Consider the following 23390-nt stretch of genomic DNA (forward strand, 5'->3'; position numbering starts at 1 on the left):
GGTGCAGGAGCCCAGGATGGGCTCGGCCGGCTGCTCCCTAAGGCCCAAGGAGCTGCCCTTGAAGCTTTTGATATTCTCACTTTGGCTTCCAGTCAAGGGTACTGACGCATTAAAGCGTTCTTCTCTGGCCCTACCTGTGAATCCCTCCCCCGACCCATCCTGGCCCCAACACCTCCCACCCCACACTTCCCCCACTGTTACATGGTAGAGGACAGGGAGGGTCAAGGAAGGGCTGGAGGAGAGAAGGCACACAAGGAACTGCGGCCAGAGAGCTGCCTCTCATCTCTGCACAGATTTTCATTTCTGTTCAGCTCAACAAATCAGGTCCCAATGACCGTGGGACAGAGAGGATGCTAGAGACACCTTCTTTAGGCTCTCGTGGCTGGAGGGATGTGCTGCAGATTCAGGCCCTTGTATTGTCTTAGGGATTGGCCCTGGCCTTAGAGATTCTAGGAACCTAGTGCAGTTTACAACCTACAAGACTGTCTTGGGAAACAACAGAGTTTCTTTGAATGCAATAGTTTCTGCAGGACGCTTATTACTTACTTACTGTCACTCCCTGACTACAACTGTTCAGGAAAAGGGGTGTGCCGGTTCCTTAGAGCCTGGGAACTGCTACCCTGGGCAGCAGGGGCCTTGTCTGTTTGCCCACCTGGGTGTCAGAACGACCAGAGGTTAAGGAGGGGTCCGTCATCACTGGGCAGGGAAATTCGCTCTGGTTCTCAGATCGACCATGTGACAGGCAGTGGCTGGTACGATGGCCAGGCTGGTTGTGAGGTCTGGGTGTGGACTGGAGTCCTGGGGGTGGGATGGGCGAGGTCTCCTTCCAGCCACCAGGGGAGACATAAAGCGGGGCTTCAGGCTGGCTGCCTGTGGTGGAATGCAGGCCCCAGACTGCCCCTGAGTTGTGACCAGTTGTGAAATAGAATCCATCTTTTATGGCAAGGCAAGAAAAATTTAAACATAGAATTCTTCTCTGCCCTTTGGCCTCCCCTCTCCCCGCACTGTGCATTGTGTGTCTGCATTACGCATTGACCAAACCTCCCCCATCTGCAGGAATACCCACTCAGCCATAAAGAGCAGCACTCTCCCAGCATCAACAAGACAACTCCTGAAAAGATAGCATTCCTTCCTGATCCTATAAGGGGTCACATGACCCATTGCGCCGGGCTTAGATCTGGATTACATAAACTGTCAATAATACGTCATTGAATGTACAGCCCTGTCTCAAAAAACTTCTATAAACTGTGTCTTGACTTCCAATGGGTAGAACCATTCTCAGAGCCTTCTGAGATGCTCTTCCCGGGTAATAAGCCTCAAATTTGGCTCAAATTAAAAATTTCCAATTCTTTCTTAGATCGACGGATTAAGTTTTCATTGACACCAGGGAGGCAGGCTGGGGCCTCCCAGCTCAGGCTCCAAGCCCACGACTCACATTCACCCCCGGTCCTCTCTGGGCTACCCAAGGCTGGGGCATTCACGCTGCTACTTTGTGACTCCCTTTTCCCCAGCTGTGGGGCTGCTGGGCCCAGCCCGGAGGGAAGAAGGCTGTGGGGAGACCAGGGGTGCCTCCTGCCAATAACCCAAGGGAGCCTGAGGACGAGAGTGCTTTATTCTGAGTAGCCCCAAAAGCCGGGCCTTGGACCGACCAGGGAGTGGGAGTTCCACAGGGGCAGGGTCTGCCTCCATCCGCAGGGAAGAACCTCCAGCAGTGGGAAGGGCTGTCCCAGCAGGTAGGGGTCTCCCTGTCCCCAGACGCTGGCAACCTAGGTGTCTGGGGCAGAGAGGTAAAGCGGGAGCCGTTGTCTTGTGGGGAGAGAGATGGCTCGGACCCTTCTGCTCAGAGGTACTCAAATCTCAGGGAGAATTTCCTGAGCCTTATGATTGGTTTTTAAGGGAACTTATGAATTTTTAAAGGACCAAAGTTTTGGCCATTGGGTGAGGGAGCCCTTGGGGGGTGGGGGGTAGTGGCAGGAGGGAGCAGAGTCCTCACACTGTCCGGGCACGGGGGGTTTTGGCCATTGTCCGGCCCACGTAAACTTCAGGTTCTGGTGTAAACGGTCTCTCACAGCATCCAGCCTCTCTCCAACTTTCCCCAAAACATCTGAGCGGTTTCAGAAACTACCCTGGTGAAGCCGGAGCCAGCCTCAACTTCCTCCAGAGACCGAGCAGGCTGGTGAGTAAACAGCGGCCTTCCCGGGGCCGGCTTCCAACGGGTAATTCCAGCAGTCTCCAGGCTGCCTGCGACTCAGTGCCCCGGGCCTCATCTGCCCACACTCCCTTCCCAAGACCACTTGTTTGTTGCCATGAGTCTGAGAGCCCTGGGGAGAGCAGGAAGAAGCCCCAGGTCAGGGCACTTGACTCCTTTGTGTGAAACGTAAAAATCCTAAAGTCCAGACTGAACTGAAACGCTCTTTCTTTTCCGGCAGAATGTCAGTGAAACCAAGTAATCTTCTGACACCCACACCCCCATCATGGGTGCTGAGCGGCTAGAGCCAAAGGCAGGGCCTGGTACCACCAGGATCTGTGCACGTGGCAGATCTGGGGAAGACGCATCTTTGGTGGCCCGGGACAGAGCACAGGTGCCCACAGAGCGGGTAAGGACCCAAGAAGGGTCCACAGTCCCCCTTGTCCACGCAGGGAGGGAGCCCCCCTGGGCGAAGCAGAGCAGGCCCTTCTCCAGGCAGCAGCTGGGTGGGCGGGTCTCCGGCCAGGCAGGGGCACCACGGCTGCAAAGAATCTGCGGGTCTCTGGGTCCCGAGATGCCTCCTGCTGCGGGAACAGTGATGTGTGCTGGGCCCTGGGCCCACCGTGGGGGCTACAGAGCAGGGGAGGGCTGGCAGCAGCAGAATGCAGGGCGCCCAGGCCCTGCTGGCTGCCTGTTGCCCCAACACATAGCGCTGTTCAGATCTAGCCCCTTGGTCGTCTCTGCCGCACAGGCCCGGGCTCCCCAGGGTCTGGGTTGGGGGGCAGCTGGGTGGGGAGGCAGGTACAGACGAGCAGAGCCTCCTGCGTTGATAGGCTGGGTCTACCGCTGGATGCTGGAACCTCACCTCAGGCCAGATGGGCCTCTGCCACCAGGTGGGTGCTACCAGCTTGGTGCCACCAGGGTCACCGTGGCCTCCCAGAGGCACCCAGCTGCCCTCTCAGCCCCAGCCCAGGCCAGGCCTCATTTCCCAGAGGCGGTCATGGGCAAGGGGTCCTCCTTCCCTTCCTCCTCCACCGAGAACATGACGTCCCCACAGCTGCCCGCCAGTGGTTCCGTCTCCTGCTCTGGGTAGTGGGGGGCATGGTCCACCTCCAGATCCTCCTCGAACTCGGACCCTGCCGGCCCCACCGGGCCCTGGCCCTCAGGCACCTTGGCCTTCACGGTCCCCACAATCACGGTGTCGGCCTTCATGATGTAGATGTTCTCTGCAAGGCAAAAGGGTGGGGGAGATGAGACAAGAGCTCCAGCTGGGTGGAAGCAAGGAGGCAGAGGAGGGTCCCAGTCGCAGCTCTGCCACTTCTGCTGTGTGGCCTCAGGCAGATGGCACAGCCTCTCTGATACACAGTAGGCCCCGCCGACTTCACAGGTATCCTGAGGCTCAAAGGAGATAAAACAGCTAGGAACTGTGTGCTGAGGGGTTAAGGACTGGCCCACGTATAGGAAGTGCTTGTGATTTTCTCGACATTTCTGCCAAGATGGGGTAGAAGAGAAGACAACGGGGTTAGGAGAGAAAGGAAGCCATGGGGAGAAATTGGAGAATGACATGGACACCAATAGCACCAGTGAACACTCGCAGAGTTTAGCTGGATGCCGTTCCAGATGCTTTTCACACATTAGCTCCCGAATCCTCACGTCACTTCCACAAGGTAGATAGTCTATCGTGATCCCCATTTACAGATAAAGAATCTGGAGCCCAGAGATGTTAAATGACCTGCCCAAGGTCACCAGGTAGTTAGTAGAAATCCCCAAAGAAACTCCACCCTGCCCAGCTGCCCTTTCAGTTCATATCCACGTGCCTAAAGCAGAAACCTGGGGTGGGGGGTGGGTGGTGGTGGCAAGGGGACAGCAACGTGTCCTGGTTTGCCTGGGATGCTCCTACTGGTTTTAGTATTGAAAGTTCCACATCCCAGGAACCTCTTCAGTCTGGGCAAACCCAGACAGATGGTCACACCCTGCAGAAACCTCAACCCTGTTAATAATCACCAACAGCCTATGACCTGGACAGCTTTGCAGGGGCTGGTACAGCTTGACGTTTATCGCTTATGGCCACGTGCCTGCCCAGCACATAGGGCTGCTCGTGTGGCTCGCGTGGATGAAAAAGCAGCCCAGCCTCTTAGAGGCATGATCCCCCGCGGTCTGCTGACCACCTGCTACTAGGGCTTTGGAGTCTCAGGGGAGCTAAGTAAGGTGCCCAAGAAGCTGGGACGTGGGGAGCCTGGCCTTCACCCAGGTCAGCTAACTCCAAACACCAGCAGCCCAGCTTCTGATGGCCTTGAGCCCAGGGCAGGGTACGAGCTCCCAGCCGCTCAGCCCTGGAACTCTCCCTGGAGTCCGAATGGGGAAGCTCAAGAGGGAACTTGAGTGCTAGGGTGGGGCAGGGAGCTCGGGATCCCTGCCTCTCTGAGGAACCCAGTTACACCCCTCCGATTCAGGAACCCCCCAGAGATTCTGGGGGCCCCCACATGCTCAACCCCATCGCATAATGCCAGTTCTTCTGTTTCGGTCTTTGATACTTCCAGGATAGAGAGAAGTGTTCAAAATAGCAGTGAGAACTAGAGGGAAGGCTACAAGCGTGAAACAAGCTATGGGCTGGGAGCCCCCCCTACACCCCAAAAGAGAGAGCGTGGCCTCAAGCCACATACCCTCCATCAGGACCTGCAGGTCCTTTGCCCTGGGAACCTGACCAAAAGGGCTGGCAAAAGATGGGAGCCAGTGATGGTGAGGGACAGGGGACCCCAGGAGGTGAGAGAGAACACAGAGGAGGCCGCACAGCGCTAGAGGAGATGAGACAGACAGACAGACAGACATAGAGGAGTAGGGGTGTGGAAGAAGAGGGGTGAGTTTGTCCAGGGAGAAGCAGCCAAAGCTGGGGGCCAGGCTGTGATCCCCTCACATTCCTCGGGTCCTGATTCCTCTGGCTCTATCCCCCATCACAGGGCTGCCCACTCCCAAGTTGGGAAAAGAGGGTCTTCCAGAAGTTGCTTGGACTTCCTGCCCCACCCAGGGCTCCAGAACCCAAGGAAGTTGTCCTGGACGGGGAGGGGGATGAAGATGAGGGGAAGGGGCTCCCCCTGCCCGGTGCCCAGGGGTAGAGGGGTAAAGCGCAACCAGAGTTTGGTCCCCTTGGGAACTGTACAAGGGGGTACTCCTCTAGGGAGGTGTCAGGAGAACAAAGGGCTCACCATCTCTTGAATGTCCCAAGAGAATCTCCAACCTGCTTACCAGCCAGGCTTACAGGCCAGGCTGCCCAAGCCCCAGCCCACCTGGGAGCCTGGTGCCTCCCTCCCCCTTCCCCCGCAAACACTCCCAGAGCCCCAGCCCTGTGGTTCCAGGCACTGCACTCAGCTTTGACTCAAATGTTCAAATTAGGACTTCTTAGGAAATTTGCAGGAGACGCTTTCAGTGGTATTTCCCAAAATACATTCTTTTCCAGTAAAACTTGCTGAAAGCTACAATTCCAAAAGTTTCAGTTTGGTGCTGTTTAGGGTTCTGCCCTAAAGCGTTCTATCCACCAATCCCTGCCACACAAATGTGTAGGACGATCACAAATGCCTCTTTGGAATTACCTCAGTGATGGTTAACCCTCCAAAGACAGAGATGGAGCCAATTAAGGCCCTGCCCCCGGGGAGCTAACAGCCAAGTGGATGGGGGTGGGGGTGGGGAAGGAGGCTGCAAACACACACTGCTGGGTGCTTAGGACACTAGGAGGGGAGGCCTGGGCTCTGGGGCCACACAGCACAGGGGCATCTCCTAGACGGGAGAGTGGAGAGGGCAGGGAGGGCTTCCTGGAGGAGGAGGCAAATAAACAGGGTCCTCAGGACATCAAGAATTAACTAGATTCAAGGAGGTGGAGTTGGCTGTTTCAGGTGAGAAAGCAGCCGCCCTCGGAGCTCAGAAGTGAGAAAGGGCTCTGGTGATTAGGAAACTGACATTGAGTGGGAGGAAGGAGCAGACCTGTGGGGTGGGGAGGCTGGCAAGCCTGGTGGGGAGGAGGCAGCTTAAATGCCGGAATAAGAAGCCTGGAATTCACCCTGCAGGTACCAGGGACCCCCTGGAGGGCTTCAGGCAGGGGTGTAATATGGGCAGGTAACCATTTTGGTAGAAACGTTCTGGTTGTAGCAGGGTGGAGAGGAGGGGGAGAGAGGCAAGGAGGACTTCGGGACCGGAAGTTTCGCCCTGGCTGGAGGGTGGCTGCAGTTCGGGGCGCGCTGGCCTCCGGGTTCCACTGCAGGGTACTGATGCGGACAGACCGGGGGGTTTCGGAGCCTGCAGCCATGCTGCCGCTTGGTAGCTGTGTGACTGGGAAAATCACTTCTCTCCCCTGAACCGCTGTTTCCCCAATTGGAAAAAGGAGGGAAAGACCCCATCCTCGGAAGGCTGTGTGACAAGAGGTGACGAGCGTGCCATGCCCAAATGCGTCAGCCAAGCGGCAGCTCTTACTTCCCTGATGTCTCCCTCCATCCCCCTCAGGGGCCCTTCGTTGGGGGCTGGGCTGGCGGTTACCTTCCCTCTAATCAGAGCAGGCACCAGGCAGGGGGAGCCCCACCCCCCAGGACGACTTCATGCACATCATTTCACGGATTTTCACGATGGGCTCCGTGAAGGCAGAAGTCCTGCTAGCCCTACCTTACAGAAATGTACACTGGGATGAAGAGGTGGCGGCAGCTGCCCCACGCCCCCTGAGAAGGGCTTAACTCCGCAGAAATTGTCTCCTACTCATGAGGGCCGGGGGAGGAACCCCTGCCTCTTCCTTGCTGGGCCTTCCGTCCTCAGGGTCTCTAGTCCCCGCTGGGGGCTCAGGGCCCATCTCTCCTGCCCCTGAGCACCCCAGGACCCCCCAAACAGGCCGACTCACCAATCCTGTTGTTGGTGTGCTCCGCGGTCCCTCGGGGCTCAGGAAGGTCCATGGAGGTGGAGGGGCTGCTGGCTGGGCTGGCCTCCAGCAGCTGCAGGCTCTCCAGGTTGGGGCAGGTCTCCACAGCTGGGGGGCTCGTTAACCCCTGCTCCTCAAGGCCCGGCTCTGCCACCGATACCCTCCCGATCAGCTGCAGTGGGCACAGAGGAAATGGTGCTGATGCAGGATGCCCCAACCTCCCCCAGTCTCTGAGCTGGGGAACCCCTGTTTCTTCATCTCCATAGACCCCAGTGAGTCTCCCTCTCTGCTTTAAAGCCGTCATGCACTACCCTGGGCTTCTCAGCCTTGATAGCCTGACGTACCTGAGTGTGGGACCCTGTGAAGTCACGTTGTTTTTAACTTGTACTAAATAATGATACTGTCAGCATTGCATACAATGCTTACCAGGTGCGTGGCCCTTGACATGTGTTAATCCTTAACAACCACTCTACAAGGTGGCTAATATTAGCAGATATTTTACAGATCAGGAAACTGAGGCACAGAAGAGTCAAGTAGGGGCTTCTCTGGTGGTGCAGTGGTTGAAAATCTGCCTGCTAATGCAGGGGACACAGGTTTGGGCCCTGGTCTGGGAAGATCCCACATGCCGCGGAGCAACTGGGCCCGTGAGCCACAACTACTGAGCCTGCACGTCTGGAGCCTGTGCTCCGCAACAAGAAGGCCCGCGATAGTGAGAGGCCCGTGCACCACGATGAAGAGTGGCCCCTGCTTGTCACAACTAGAGAAAGCCCTCACACAGAAGCGAAGACCCAACGCAGCAAAAATAAATAAAAATTAATAAACTCCTACCCCCAACATCTAAAAAAAAAAGACAAGTCAAGTAGCTTGCTCAGGGTTAGTTGGTAAGTGTCCGGCCAGTGCTTGAACCCCACCCAGTATCTCGCTTTGGAATCCATGCACGTTAGCCCAAGTCTACAAGTATCAGCTCCAGGCCCACCCCAATTCCCCTGCTCCTGGGACAGCAGCCTTTTATGATCACACTAATGTATTCTAAAAACAGTTACATCGCAGGAAAATGTCGGTTTCGTTTTTCACTTTTCTCTAAGTGCCAAGGAGAAGTGCTCTTGTAAAATGTTCTAATGTAAATACCATTTACCTTCAGCCTTCAAAAGGGAATGAGTTTGAGTAAGGCAGAAAGTATAGCTACATAATCCTGAGTATTCTTTTTTTTTTAATTTATTTATTCATTTTATTTTTGGCCGCACTGGGTCTTTGTTGCTGCATGCGGGCTTTCTCTAGTTGCAGTGAGTGGGGGCTACTCTTTGTTGAAGTGCGTGGGCTTCTCATTGTGGTGGCTTCTCTCGTTGCGGAGCACGGGCTCTAGGCACACAGGCTTCAGTAGTTGTGGCACGAGGGCTCAGTAGTTGTGGCTTGCAGGCTCTAGAGCGCAGGCTCAGTAGTTGTGGCGCACGGGCTTAGTTGCTCCGTGGCATGTGGGATCTTCCTGGACCAGGGCTCAAAACCGTGTCCCCTGCATTAGCAGGTGGATTCTTAACCACTGCGCCACCAGGGAAGTCCCCTGAATATTCTTTTAAAATAATTTGAAGTCCAAAAGACGGCATTCTTGAACATGTTACTATTAATGCTTTGGCCCACGTGGCCAAAAGGTATTTGATTATCTTACAAATCGTTAAATACCTTTTCATGAAATTTCTTGGCCTCATAACAGCAACCTGTCTGACCCAAGCATGTCTGAATGTGATCTCCCATGATTTGAACCTGAACTTGTATTGTGGTTCCATCTATTATGTTTAAAGATAAAGGATGGAAACCATTCTCATGTACGAAAATTTGAGTTAAAAGAAAGTAACAGGGCTTCCCTGGTGGCGCAGTGATTGAGAGTCCGCCTGCTGATGCAGGGGACAGGGGCTCGTGCCCCGGTCCGGGAGGATCCCACATGCCGCGGAGCGGCCGGGCCCGTGAGCCATGGCCGCTGAGCCTGCGCATCCGGAGCCTGTGCTCCGCAACGGGAGAGGCCACAACAGTGAGAGGCCCGCGTACCGCAAAAAAAAAAAAAAAAAAAAAAAAAGAAAGTAACAGAGAACTGATAAGTGGAAAAGAAGAAAAGCGGGCGAACCATACACACCTGAGACCCAGCCCATATGGTGTGCTTTGTCCTGCTCCCCCCTCAGCTGCGGGGGCAGTGCCCCTGCTCCCCCCCGGCACTGGTCCCCGTGCTGCCCCTGGGAGGCTGGGCACAGAGCAGGGCGCCAGGACAAGCCCAATGAGGGCCTGGTGTATGCGCCGCATCTTGGGTGGTTGCAGGACCAGCAGTAACATGTGCGAAGCCCCCAGCCCAGCGCCTGCACACGGCGAGCGCTTCATAAAAGGCAGGTGAAAATGCTCTTGCTAGGAGGCAGCTCAGGGTAACAGTTCAGAGCACCAGCTTCGGAGTCACACAAACCAGGCCGTAAATCCTAGCTGATCTATTTTCCAACCGTGGAAGCACCTTTCCTGTCTGGGCCCCCGTTTCCTCTTCCATACAGTGGGACAACAGTACCAACCTCTGTGTTTTGTAAGGACTACCCAGAATAACTTCAAGAAAGCACGAAGCCAGGTGCCTGGTGCACCGTAAGTGCTCCGTATGAGAAAAGCTCAAGTTTCAGAAGTTCGTGCTGCTGATTCGACATCCCAGCTTTGAGGACGAGACTCACAGAGGAGTGATGGAGAAAGGGGGGAATGAACACAGCCTTCCCTCTCACCACACCTGGCACCCACATGGCCAAAACCAAACCCACTGTCTGGCAGGCCCTTCTGGAAGTCCCCGGCAGGATGAGCCAGGAACCAAGGCTGCTGTCTGGGGTGGGGCTCTGCATCCTCCGCCAGGGCCTGGCTCAGGCCCCGCTGTGCTCAGCGCTCCCTGCGTGGGGCAGACCCGGCCTGAACTTGCAGGGGAACCTGCACCTGGGCCCTGGGAGGGCTGGGCTCCACGCAGCTGCTCTCAGAACCAGCAGATCTGCTAGGGAAGGAGTCAGAGTTAGGGGCACAAAGCTGGGGTGGAGGCAAGGGAGGGGCTACTTACTGTCAGGTTCCTCCCGGGCCTGGAATCTGCAAAGAACAAAAGAGCAGTGAATTCACCAAGGAGGGTCTGGCAGCTGCCTGGCCCTGCACCTCCCCCCCGACCTGTGGGCAAATGCGCCCTCCATTGCCCCCAGGGCGGCAGCTGGTGCCTCGGTCAGACCTGGAGAGCAGTGGACGGGGTTCAGGCCCAGGGCACAGGGGTCACTTCCCAGCGGCAGCCAGAGAACGGGGGAGTCACCTCTCTTCCAGCCACCAAGCCCCTCAGCACACCGGACCCCTGCACAGCCCTCCCACTCCCACACACGCACAGGACTGGTTCAGGACAAGCGCGCACCCCGGCTGGAGCCGAAGACGCTTCTGCTGGGTCAGAAGTTGGTCTGTGGCTGCTGTTACCACCGGTCTCCAGGGGCTGGAGAGGCCAGAACGGCCCGGAGCACCATGTGAAACTCACACGGAGGACCCCTAGGCGAGAGAGAGCAGGTGACAGATCCTGAGGACCTTTTCTTAGACCTGCATCGGACATGCCTAAAGCCAGTGGACCCCGGAGCCCTTTTGGCTCAGGCCAGCGTGAGTTCGGTTTTCTATCACGTGGGCCTGAAATAGCCCACGTGACCGGTCTCAGCGGTCATCCCACCCTCTGGTGGGCTCAGTATGCAATGATCCTTAGGGCACAACCTTTTTCTTCTCATCCCAAACCCCACCCTCCTCTCCAACTTTCCTCTCGTATTAAACTGGGCTCCGGGTCATGGTCAAGTAGATGCTGACATTTAATCACGGCCCAGTAGCCAGGTGGGAAAGCTGGAGATGGTACCAGGCGTCTGTCTAAGCCAGGGCGAGTCGACCCCTAGGAGCTGACCGTCCTCTGGGGGCACACGGCCTCTTACGACTCCCGAAGAAATCACCTACAGAGACTTGGCTTTTGTTGCTATTCGGTGTGCACACCTAACCAGAGAAACCTCGTGAAGAGGCCAGCATGCCAGCTAAGTCACCTCCGGAAGACCATCTGACCTCAGCCCCTCTAGGGAATGAGCATCCCCGAATCCTAGCAGAAACCCTCACTGGAGGCCGACTGACCACGAAAATACAAGACGGGCAGTTTGAACCTGCTGTGTGGACACCAGGTCAGTCCGGAGGACACTCTTCCATGTCCCTTTTAAATGACCATCAGCAGGTAAAGTGTCTAAAGGGGAAATGGATCAGAATAATGGTCAAAAGAAGCACATGTGTAAAATGACACAATTCTTGACTCTCGATTTAACAAATCTGGTAACTGCTGTTGCCAGCAGAGTGGTCACCTTGAGAGGCCGTGGCCCCTCCCACGAGGCAGCCACTGTCCATCGGCGGAGCCAGCACTTTGAGAAACACTGTCTGGCCTGAGGCACATTCTTTTAAAGGATGTCAGTGAAGCCAAATCTTCGTCCTTTGAGAGTGATTTTGACTTTTGCAAACAGCCAACTGTCATTCGCAGCAAGTCTTGGGGGGAAGAAAGGGTGTGACAAAGTAACAAGACAAAAGAAATTAAGATGATAAAATGCAGTCTTGGAGAGGACGTGGGTAAACAGGAACACAGCTGCTGATGCCTGTGAACTGGTTTCCTCTTTCTCGAAAGCCATTGGGCAATGAAAACTTCACACACTTTGACCCAGTAATCCCTCTTCAGGGACACACCCTCAGGAAATAACCCGAAGGAAAGCGACCAGCCTGTGCACAGCGGTGCAGTTTCTAAAAACCAAAAAGTGGAAAACAAGACAGGTGCCAAACAATAACGCAGCTTAGCAGTCCTTCGTCGCAGGCCTTCCTAGCAGTGAAACCCCAGCACGACATCTTTCACCTTTCCCAGCCTTTAGTTCTCTCATTTGGAAAAGGGGACAGGTCATGCCAACTTTGGAGGGTTTTTATGAAGGTTAAATGAGATCTCAAAACTGAAGGTGCCCAGGGATTAATCACGTTGAGAGCAAAACCCTTGATATGTTGTGATGAAAATAACACTGAACCCATACGGTCTTCCTCTCCCAAACCCACAACTCCAATCTAATCAGGAGAAAGACACTAGACAAACTCTAAGCAGAGAGCCATCCTACAACTTAACCGACAAGCAAGTTGTAGGATGCACCTTAACTCCTCAAAACTGCCAAGGTCAGAAAAAACAAGGAAAGCCAGAAACTGTCACAGGCCAGACGGGCCTAAGACATGATGACTAAATGTAATGTGGTGTACTGGGTGGGATCCTGGAGCAATGAAAGGACATTAGGCAAAACTAAGTAGATCTGAACAGAGTATGAACTTTAGTTAATACAATAGTAATGTATCAGTATTGGTTCGTTTGTTGCGACAAACTTACCGTACTAATGTAAGATGCTCATAATAGAGGAAACTGGGTGTGGGCTATACGGAAACTCTCTGTACTAACTTCTCAAGTTTTCTGTAAGTCTAAAACTTCTCTAAAAACTGAAGTCCATTTAGAATTTTTTAATTAAAACGTTTAAAAGAGAAGGTGACCGGGATGCCGCCTAGCACATAGGGACCCCAGGATACTCCAGTGGCTTGGCAACTCCATCACACCGAAAAGAAAACCAGCATTCGATACTGACTCTCGGAAACAAGCATAAAATAACATCGAGGTGAAAAGGCAGAATCCGGAGGGCACCAACATCGGCCTACAGGCGTGTTACAACCCTCATGTGTACTTTGATAAAGACCTAGAGCAAATCGTGCCAAGTACAGAGGTCAGATTTCATAAGTGCTTTTCCCCTAAAATGTTGCTTCAGTCCACTGTCTTCACTTATTGGTATCCTTGCTCTTTGGAATAAGAACAATTTTCTCATAAAATATGTCCAGCATCCCAGGACACAAGTCCAGGGACACACGCACTGGACGTCGGTGGGCCCCTCCTCCCTCGGGGGGAAGTGCCTGGTTTCCCAGGGCTTCTCTGAGGGCTGCTCAAGCCAAGCACGTGGGTTCTGACACCCAAGTTATCCATCCCTTCCATTCCTATCACTCTTCCTTTTCAGTCCCATCCCCTCTCTGGCCTGGGGTCCCAGCTTCTGTGGAAAGCAGAACAGACCCAGGGAAGGCGTTTGGCAACAAGCACCCCTAGATTCAAATCCAGGACAGGGCAGGGAATTACAAGCTAAGCTGGGAATATCGTAGAATAAAGCAGTGCTCCAGTGAATTCCCTGGCGGTCCAGTGGTTAGGACGCGGCCCTCTCAATGCTGAGGGCCAGGGTTCAACCCCTGGTTGGGGAACTAAGATCCCACAACTCTCCCATCTCGGCCAAAAAAGGAAAAAAGAAGAAGGAAGGAAGGAAGGAAGAAAGAAAGAAAGGAAGGAAGGAAGAAAGAAAGGGAGGGAGGGAGGGAGGGAGGAAGGAAAGAAAGAAAGAAAGAGAAAGAAAGAAAGAAAAAACAAGTGCTCCAAACACAGAAGGATGGGGACAAAAGGACGCAACAGCCAGCTTGAAGGGGCCCCCACTGGCCTAACCTGGGAAAATGTGAGCATCAAGTTACGTAATGATGGCAGTACAGTAAGAGAGGAATCCATGAGTCCAGACAGATATACTTACAGAAATGGAGCAAAGTTGATGAGGCACCAGTTACTCATAGAGCCTCAGAGTACTTAGCAATAACCGCAGAGGAAAGAGGACTTCATGGTGGAGAAGCCTGGCAGACACCACCCTAATCAAGGGCTCACGGTGAACACGGCGGGGAAGGGACAAAGGGAAATCTGGCGGGGTGGAGACCCACTCCTGGGATCCTCCCACCAGAGACGCACCACCTGAGTCCAAGCGTGAGGAAACGTCAGGCAAACCCCAGGTGAGGGCCAGCCACAGAATCACTGGTGGAATCTTCCAAAGTGGCAAGGTCATGACCGGGAGGGAAATACAGACTGGAGGGGACACGAGACCCGATCGTCAAATGCAGTACGAGACTCTGAACTGCATTCTTTTGTTCGATACGACATTATTTGGATCAATGAAGAAACTTGAGTGGGGTCTGAGAATTAGTTGGTGGTGGTGCATCAAAGTGAATTCTCTGATTTTGATGGTTTGACTACAGTTGTGTGAAATACACACTCAGGTATTCAGGGATGATACGGCATTATGTCAGTAAGTTACTCTCAAATGGTTCAAAAAAAATAAGTTCTCTGCACTGTCCTTGAGACTTTTCTGTACGTTTGAAATTGTTTCAAAACAAACAAAAACTTTTTCCAACTTAAACCTGCCTGAAGTAACAGATAAAGTGATGACTATAGTGTCCTTTAAAATGAAGGGTTAAAAGAATTTCAATCAGTGTTTCTCAGCCAGGAGTGACATTCCCCTCCAGGGGAAATTTGGCCATACCTGGAGACATTTTTGGCTGTCACAGATGGGAGGAGCTACTAGTATGAGACCAGGGAACTGCCTGACATCCTGTAACGCACAGGACAACTCGCTTGGCAAAGAATGATCCCATGCAGATGTCAACAGTGCCAAGGGTGAGACACTTTATGCAAAAATCTCACCACCACCACCGACAAAATCCTGGTTGCTCGTACTGCTCATTAATCAAGTGGCCTTAAACAAGCTCCTTCATCTTCCTGTGCCTCAGCTTTCTCATCTGTGAAATGGGGATAACAGTGGGCGCCTCACAAGGAGGAGTAAAATGAGAACACGTGTGTGCCTGTCACCAAGTCAAATCCATTCAGAGATGGGGGTGAGCATCAAAGGGGCATCTGCCCAGATTGCCGACGCACGGCTTACCGCACCAGGGGCTCCCCCAGCCCTGGAGCTCCGGGACCGGGAGGGCTGGGGCAACCATTTCCATCTCGCTCGTCTTTAGTCATTTGAGCAACTGAAGCTGGCCTGAAAGCTCGGGAGGGCAGTTTCCGTACCCAGCACAGGGCCAATAGGAAGTGCCCCACGGAGACATGAAGGAGCAGGCGAGTGAATAAAGGCTCCTGCGCCCTTCCAGCCCCCACTGCATCCACCCCGCTCAGTCCATACGCATCCTGCCCCCTGCGGCACCTCCTTCCCTCTCGGGCCTGGGAACCAGACCCCCAGGGGCCCACCGGAAGCCAGCGGGCCAGAAACGGCCCCAAACAGAGTGGCCACCACTGAGCCCCAGGCTTGGTTCCTGGTAGGTCTGGTTTCTTAAGGGAAGGTGCTTTCTGTCTTTCTTGCTCTCTCTCTGTCTTTTGTGTGTGTGTGTGTGTGTGTGTGTGTGTGTGTGTGTGTGTGTGTGTGTGTGTGTATGTGAGACAAAACTGCTATCACGGAGGTTTGAAGAAAAAAAATAAACTGACAGCAATGGAAACTCTAATACTAGAAAATGTCAAGAAAGCAAACGCGGGTTTCAGTGAGACACTGAGCCTGACAGCTCACGGAAAAAGGCTTGAAATTGTCAAAACACAAAAACCCCCCTTGCGAAGGGAACGCAAGCACCTGCTTGTGAAACTCATCAAATCCAAAACATGCCTCACCGGACTGTGTTCAGGGGCCCAAGTTAGAAACCATGCTACAGCAAGGCTCTCCATGGGGCCTGGGGACCTGGGAGGCAGGGTCTGAGTTGACCACTGGGCTCCAGGGTGGGCACTGGGTGGTAGACAACCTGGTGGGGAGGAAGGAAGGGGGGGCAGGACTGAGCCCTCTACAAACAAGACCGGCCGTTTCCAGGACCAGCGCCTGAGTCTGGTGTGGCCCCTACAGGTGGTGTGGCCCCGGGTCTTGTCTCTTCTTTACGGAATGAAGAGCATCACCTGCCTCCCCTGGGGCTCTCAGTCAGTGAGTCCCTTTGCGGGAGCCTGCCTTGAAACCAGAAAGGGAAGTTCAGACCATTTGTGTCCACTCCTTCCCCTGTGGTCAGGGCCTGTACACAGTAGGTGCTCAATCAATGCTTGTGACATGCTGAGGAAGACGTTGCCCTGCCTTGAAAGAGGCTGCCCAGAGGAGAGGAGGCACTTGGCACAAGATGGCTGGGGTCCCCTCCCCCGAGGTGAGAGCTGAAAGAGTCTGCTGCCTGGATGGGTGGAGCATGGAAGGCTGCCTGGAAGAGGTGGCTTGGAGGCTGGCCAGGGATCAGAGAGAGGAGTTCAGAAAAACGTAGAACATAGGAAGGCCTGGGACTCCTGCTGAGGAAAAAGGCCCCAGACACGGGGGCGGGCATCGCCAGACAGCAGCCACTCTGTGCTGAGCTCTGACTACGTGCAGGTGCCCCGCACAGCACTTAACAGGCCCATCGCGACGGGTCCACACGCCCACCCTCTGAATTAGGCCCCACTGTTCCCATTTTACAGATGAAGAAACTGAGACACAGAGGAATTAAGTAACTCCCCCAAGGTCATGTAGCTCATAAGGGGCAGAATCAGGATTCTAGCCCTGTTAGCCTACACCCACCCCCACCCCGACCCCTATGCCCTCAGCTGCCAGCAGGAGGGAGGGAGTGAGAGGAGGAAGGGAGGAATGGGGAGGGGAAAATAATAGGGAGGCTGGGAAGGGGCGACAGAGAGAAGAGAGGAAGGGAAGGCCTCTTCTGAGGGCACAATAGAGGCAAGAATGGAGGATAAGGTGGATTTTTGAAACTTCATGCCCGCACTCCATCCGACGCCGAACAGGGCATATCACAGAGTTTCCACCCACATTATATTCCCATCACAGATAAGGTTGCACAGAAAGGAGGAGCAGCTTGTGGGAACCCCTACAGAGGGAACCCCGAGGGAGATCCAGACCCACGGTCCAGAGCTGCTGTGTAGCTGCACGCAGCCCCTTTGGACCTCTGGACACTCACCCACAGGCTCCAGCTTGGGCTGGAAGGTCTGGACTGGGTAGCACAGGTGGAGCTCTGAAACGACAACGGGAGGAAGGCTAGGGAGGCCAGCCTCAGACAGCCTCAGTGGGCAGGGCGGGAGAGGGACCCAGGCGAGGCTAGGACAGAGCACCCTGCCCTCCCAAGGCCCCAAGGACACATGCACTCACTCTGCCCCATCCACTTCCTGCAGCCCCTCCGGTGGCACAGGAGAAAGGAGCCAAAGCTGACGACCACCACCAGTGTCAAGATCACCCAGAAGAGCACAGGTCCTGGAACACAGAGGCGCCCTGCTCTCTCGCCTGCCCTGGCACTGGTGGCCCCCGAAGTCTGAATCATGGCGGTGAGCCGGGGTCCTATAGCAACCACACAGGACAGCCCTCGCCCCAGACTACTTCCTCCTGGACACAGACTCTACTGTGGCTGACAGGACCTGGTCCTTTGCCAAGCCAGGACAGAAACCCAAATCCTGTCTATAGCTATCTTGTCCAGCGCTTACCCACCTGTCCTTCCTCACCTGGCTCTAGGAAGCACATTAGGCCAGGCCAGGAGGACTCCAGAGCCCACGCTCTTAACCACTATCTGGATATATTTCTTTACCACTTAATACTTAACTTGCTTTGCTACTTTTGAATATCAATATATAGTTATTATTCTTTAAAGTCCATTTTTAGATGTTAAAAAAGTAGCATGTGCCAGATAAGTGCTCTCAAACATTCCTGTGCGTATGACTCTCCTGGGGACCATGTTAAAATGCAGATTCTGATTCAGTAGCCTGGGGTCGGGCTGGTAATTTGCTTTTCTAACAAGTTGCTGATGGTGCCAAGTCCAGGACCTCTTTGAGCGCCGCTGGCCTGAGAACTACTGCCACCTAGTGTCTAAGAGTAGAACTGCAAGTCCTAAAACGCATGGTACTGAGAGCGACCGTCTAAGGGGAGCGGGTAAGGCTCATGTGTACTGGACACTGCTTACTACCCTGCATGATATATGCTGTTACAACGTTACAGGTGATGAAGCTCAGAAGAAGTAAGAAACTAGTCAAGGTCATGAATCAGTCACCAAATATTTTCTGAGCAGCAATTATGGGCCATGCAGGTGAAGCTGTGAATAAAATCCCTGCTCAGAAGAATTAAGGAATCCTCTCTAGCGAGTGACAGAGTCACAGCCCCAGATCAGGAAACCGGAGACCTGGGGTCAGGCTTGGTCCCTCCCGCCTCCAACCAAGTGGATGCTGTCGCCTAGTAAGAACCCTCCCTCCTGTGGTCCCCAGGGAGGAAGGCCCTGCTTCATGGGGGTGGTCATTACCTGAAACCAGAGTGGGCTTCCCTGTGGAGGAGAAGGATATAGGAGTGCTGGTTGAGAGAGAGGCGCGTCCCCGCACGTGGGTGACGTCCCCTCCACGCTCCTTACCAGTCAGGGAGTCGGCCAGGGAGATCAGGGAGGGGGTGGGGCTGCGGGGAGAGAGGCCAGAAGTAAGAAGGACAGTCAAGATGGAAAAGGAGGCCTGAGACCCCAGGTCCCCTGCCTACAGCCTCTGACAGGCACTTTGAGGGCAGGGCCTGGGTTTCTAGGCTTTCAGGGCTTCCATGGTGGCAACACAGACCTAGGCCCACATTCTCCAAAATGACTTGTGGGCTTGGCCCAGAGATCTATCCCAAGCCCCACTTCCACTCCCAGCTGGCTGCCCCCTGGGCATCCCCTGGGTATGAAGGGCAAATGAAGAGAGGTGGCCAAGGAGTCACCTGGCGGGCACCCCGCTGTCCTCTGCGTTGGTGCTGCAGTTAGAGTGGGTCCCCGGGGGAGGTGGCTCATAGGTGGTGTCCCTCTCAGCCGTACCTGCCGGTTAGAATTGGTACCAAGGATGGTTAACAAAGGGGAAATGGGGGAGGGAGGGGTAAACTGGGAATTTGGGATTAACAGATACACACTACTATATTTAAAATAGATAAACAGCAAGGACCTACTGTATAGCATGGAACTATATTCAATATCTTGTAAATGAACTAGACTTCCATTTTTAAAATTAAATTAAAAAAAAAAAAGGAATCAGTGCCAAGGAGCCCTACCCATCTGGACTAGTGACGTCCAAGGAGGTGGCAACATGGGGCGGGAAGGACACTGCAGCCAGGCAGACCCAGGTCTGTGTCCTGGCTCTGTCTCCTCACTTCCTCTCTCCCTCCCTCCTCGCTTCCCTCCACTGTAACAGCCCTTTATTCAGCACCTACTATGTCCTGGGGACTGTGCTGGGAGCTGGGACAGAGCAGTGAGCAAAACAGACAAGATCCCCACCCCTGGGGGCCCACCGGCTGGCGGGGCTCACAGACTCAGGCATCACACGAAGGCAGGTGGGGTCCCTGTAATGGGAGACTTGACCTCATCTGACCAGGGAGGCTTCCCTGAGGAAGGGATTGCTGGGATGTGAGTAGGGGTGGAGATTTCTAAGCAGAGGAAATAGAAGGTGGGGGGAGGGAGGAGATGGCTCATAGCAGCATTCTTCATAGAAGTCAAAGAAGTGGAAACCACCCACACGCCCATCAGCTGGAAACAGATGAACAAAATGCAGTAGACGTGTGCACTAGAATATTGTTTGGCAGTAAAAGGAATGAAGTACTAATACAGCTACAGCGTGGACGAACCTCGAAAGTGTTATGCTCAGTGAAAGAAGCCAGACACAGGAGGATGCATATGATGGAAATGTCCCCAAAACCCTAATCTAGAGGAACAAGAAAGTAGATTAGTGGTTATCCAGGCTGGGGTTGGGCATGGGATTGACTGACCCATGCCCTACAAGGGTTAGGGTTAGTCAACTAACTAACCTGCAAGGTTTCTTAGAAGGTGGTGATAGTTTCACAACTTTGTAAATTTCTTAAAATTACTGAACTGTACACTTAAAACTAGTAGATATTATGGTATGTAAATTAGACTGCAATAAGGCTGTTTTAAACGCTGGGTCTTTCTCCCCAAAGTGATGGTTTTAATTAGCAACAGGGTGGGATAGGTGTGGTAGATTGCATGGTGGTCCCACGTCTGCATCCTGCCCCACGTCCACACCCTTTGCCAGGTGACTCTGCAGCTCCTTCAGGTCAAGGCAGGTGTCTGTGCATACCCCACCCCTATGGTGTCTGAACTTGGCCGTGTGACTTGTCTGGTCAGTGGAACGGGAGAGAAGCGATGGCTGGACCTCAAGAGGCATCTGACCTCCACCGCCCCCTTTCTGCACTCCCACCGTTGCCATAAGTAGACCACGCCAGGGGCGGGTAGCCAGCCCCCGCTGGTCCCAGAAGTACATGCAGAGCAAACCCAAACCAAACCTTCAAGCCCTGGCAAGACCACAGAGCGGCCCAGCTGACTCACAGAGGAGTGAGAGAGGAATGCTGCAATGTCGAGGTTTTTGTAACACACTATTCCTCTGGCTCTAATTGGCTGAGACGATCAGATTTGTGTTTCAAAAGATCAAAGTGCAAAAGCTGTTCCTTGGGGGACTTCCCTGGTTGTCCAGTGGGTAAGACTCTGTGCTCCCCGCGCAGGGGCCCAGGTTTGATCCCTGGTCAGGGAACTAGATCCTGCATGCCGCAACTAAGAGTTCGCATGCGGCAACTAAAGAGCCCACATTTTGCAGCTAAGACCTGGAGCAGCCTAAATAAATAAATATTTCAAAAAAAAAAAAAAGAAAGCTACTCCTCATCTCCAGCCAGCTGTGACCATGCGGGAAGGTGGCCTCGTGACTGCAGACTTCCTGGTTTCATTGAAGAGAAATCTCATTAAATAAATGTAAACAAATAAATAAATTTAAACATCTTCTGGTATGTAAATGTCGCCTCAATTCTTAAAGTTCTTTTCTTCTGAAATCAGTTTTATTGAGGCATGATTTACATAGAAGGAAATGTCCCCTAAGCGCACGGTTTGATGAGTTTTGAGGAATGTATACATTCAGCAGTCAGCCCTCCATATCTGCGGGTCACATCCGAGGATTCCACACCCGAGGATTCAACCAACTGCAGACTGATTGACCGCACGGATGCAGAACACGCAGAGACGGAGGGCCCGCTGTACCTTGCCATTTTACATGAGGGATTTGAGTATCCTCAGATTCGGGTATCCCCCGCGGACACTGAGGGATGACTGTACCTTCAGGTAACTGTAACTCCACTCAAGATCTAGAACATCCCCGCCTCCCCACTAAGTTCCCTTGTCCTTTTGCAATCAATCCTCCCCCACACCCGGGCAGCCACGAATCTGCTTTATGTCACTACAGATGAGTTTGCCTCCAGAACTTCATTAGACAGAATGGTGCAGTGTGTACTATTTGGTGTCTGACTTCTTCCACTCAGCATAATGTTTCTGAGATTCATTCCCGTTGCTTGTCTCAGTAATTCATTCCTTTTTATTGCTGAGTAGTTGTTCCACCGTAGAGATGTATTTAGCCGGTGACCAGTTGATGGACATTTGGGTTGTCTCCAGTTTGAAGCTATTATAAACAAGGCAGCTGTGAGTATTCTTGTACAAGTCTTTGTGAAAACATATAATTTCATTTCACTTGAGTACCTATAGGAGCAGAAAATCTGTGTCACTGTGCTGACCAGACAGGATGTCTTTGAGGACCAGTTCAAGCATGGTCATCTCTGATCTGACCCAGCCACCTCTTTTTACAAATGGAGAGGACCACAGAGCCGGAGCTAGAGTCAGAAATCAGGGCTCCTGAGTCCCAGCCCAGAGCACCTTCCATTGGACCGCACTGCCTCCTGCCTGGGGCCTGAGCACTTTCTTACAACCTTATGATTAACTGCTTTTCTAGGACAGAAAAAAAAAATGACCCACATTTGAAGTAGGTCCAGCCCAGCTACTAACCCTCTCTGCCCCCATGTTCCTGGAGGCGGCACCCCTTCCCTTACGTGGTACAAAACGAACCTCCCGCCCACACACGCCTCCCTTCTAAAGGCTCTCATGATACCTCTCAGAGTTTTCCTGAAACACTCTGAAGAGAAAGTGAGGCTAGGATTAATTTTCTTCTTGCATTGGTAGGGTCCTGAAGAACCGTCTGATTTTGGGGGTCTCCAAATACATGCTATGTCTTTCCACGTGGTCACCAGACAATTACCTAAATTAGTTGAAGCCCAGGAGGCCTTGGGCTATGAGGAAGATAATGCAGTTTGTTATGCTAGTTTCTATTTGTATTTGAGATGTTGTGGGGATTCAGTGAGAGTTGGCTTCCAGAGGATTGGGGGAGCTCTTGGGCTCAAGAACACCAACTATGGCTACACCCAGTTAGCACCCTCTGGCCTCTCTCTAAGGCAGCCTCCGTCTGAGCTGCCACTGGAACACCTGCGACAGGAACCAGCCACAGAACTGCTGCCCTTACTCTAAGCGGAGAAGGTGGGCCCAGCGCTCCTGGGTGCCTCTCATCCCTTCTCTGTATGTACCATACCTCACCCTCTTTTCTCCCTGGGTTACTGACCCTCCCTTTTCTTCCTTCTTTGGATCTGAAGGTGAGAAGAAGGCATGGTTTAGCCCATACTTAGTCTGCCTGTGTTCTCTGGAGAGGGCCTATTGGAAGAGGGGGAAGAAGCTGACTGCTTTTAGTCTCAATTTAGAAACTAAAAAAGATACACCATACTTAAATATTTCTCTTTAAATTGAAACACCTGATCCTTGGGTCATTTGAAGGAGAAGGGTCTTAACATCAAGGTCAAATGGAATCCTTTTCTGGTACAACCAGAAATTGCTTAAAATCAGATGAAATTTTCATCTTCATGTTTGAACTCTACATTTCTTGTCAGCTTTTTATTTTCCCTAGAGTTTTCAGTCACCTTTCTTTTCCTTGTTGATAAAAGAATAATGTGCCTTTACTGTATCCTCAAGTTTTTCAACTCTACTACTCATGAAATTGTAATTCTACCTTTTATTCCTACAGACAGTTCCCTGGAGCCCTTCATTTTCTTGCTCTGATGGGGCTCAACCAGATGTTGTAATGTCTTTAGCACAGCTGTCATTCTGGGACTCCCCTTCTTTGCTCTCCTGGGATAGAACCACTGTTTTCTAGAGTTCATGGCTTTTTCTTTTTTCTTTTTTGCCCCTCAGTTAACAGAATTACATCTTCAAGTAACTTTCTAAGAAAGGATACATGGGGGAAAAGCAGAATTTCTCCCGTTATGTCTGAAAATGTTTTTATTCTGCTTTCAAACGTAATTGTATTTTAGCTAAGTAAAACATTCTCTGTTCAGCTAAGAAGGAGCTGGTGTGGTCCAGTAGAGAGCACTTGGCTATGACTCAGGAGCTCTGTGTTCCAGCTCTAGCTCTGGCACTACGTATGGTCCTCTCCACGTGTAAAATGATGTGGTTGGATCAGATCACAGGTGGCCAGCTTTGATCTGGCCCTCAAAGACATTCTGTGCGGCCAGCACAGTGACCCAGTCATCCGTCTCCTAGGTATTTACCCATGAAATGAAAATATATGTCCATACAAAGACC

At 52.9% G+C, this 23390-nt stretch overlaps 1 protein-coding gene across 1 annotated transcript in view; it reads right to left on the minus strand.

The window, feature by feature from the left end:
• Nucleotides 1–1603: 1603 nt before the first annotated feature.
• TNFRSF8 (TNF receptor superfamily member 8) overlaps nt 1604–23390 on the minus strand; it is a 31937-nt gene continuing 10150 nt past the window's right edge. The window contains exons 6-12 of the mRNA XM_060142819.1: nt 18665–18758; nt 18228–18373; nt 17093–17194; nt 16905–16958; nt 10144–10169; nt 7065–7254; nt 1604–3414 (exon numbers count right to left, since the gene is read on the minus strand). Coding sequence (XP_059998802.1) covers nt 3170–3414; nt 7065–7254; nt 10144–10169; nt 16905–16958; nt 17093–17194; nt 18228–18373; nt 18665–18758 — 857 coding nt within the window. The 3' untranslated portion in view covers nt 1604–3169. The remainder of the gene's footprint in view (nt 3415–7064; nt 7255–10143; nt 10170–16904; nt 16959–17092; nt 17195–18227; nt 18374–18664; nt 18759–23390) is intronic.

This window comes from Lagenorhynchus albirostris, chromosome 2, assembly GCF_949774975.1.
Source record: "Lagenorhynchus albirostris chromosome 2, mLagAlb1.1, whole genome shotgun sequence".
NCBI lineage: Eukaryota > Metazoa > Chordata > Mammalia > Artiodactyla > Delphinidae > Lagenorhynchus > Lagenorhynchus albirostris.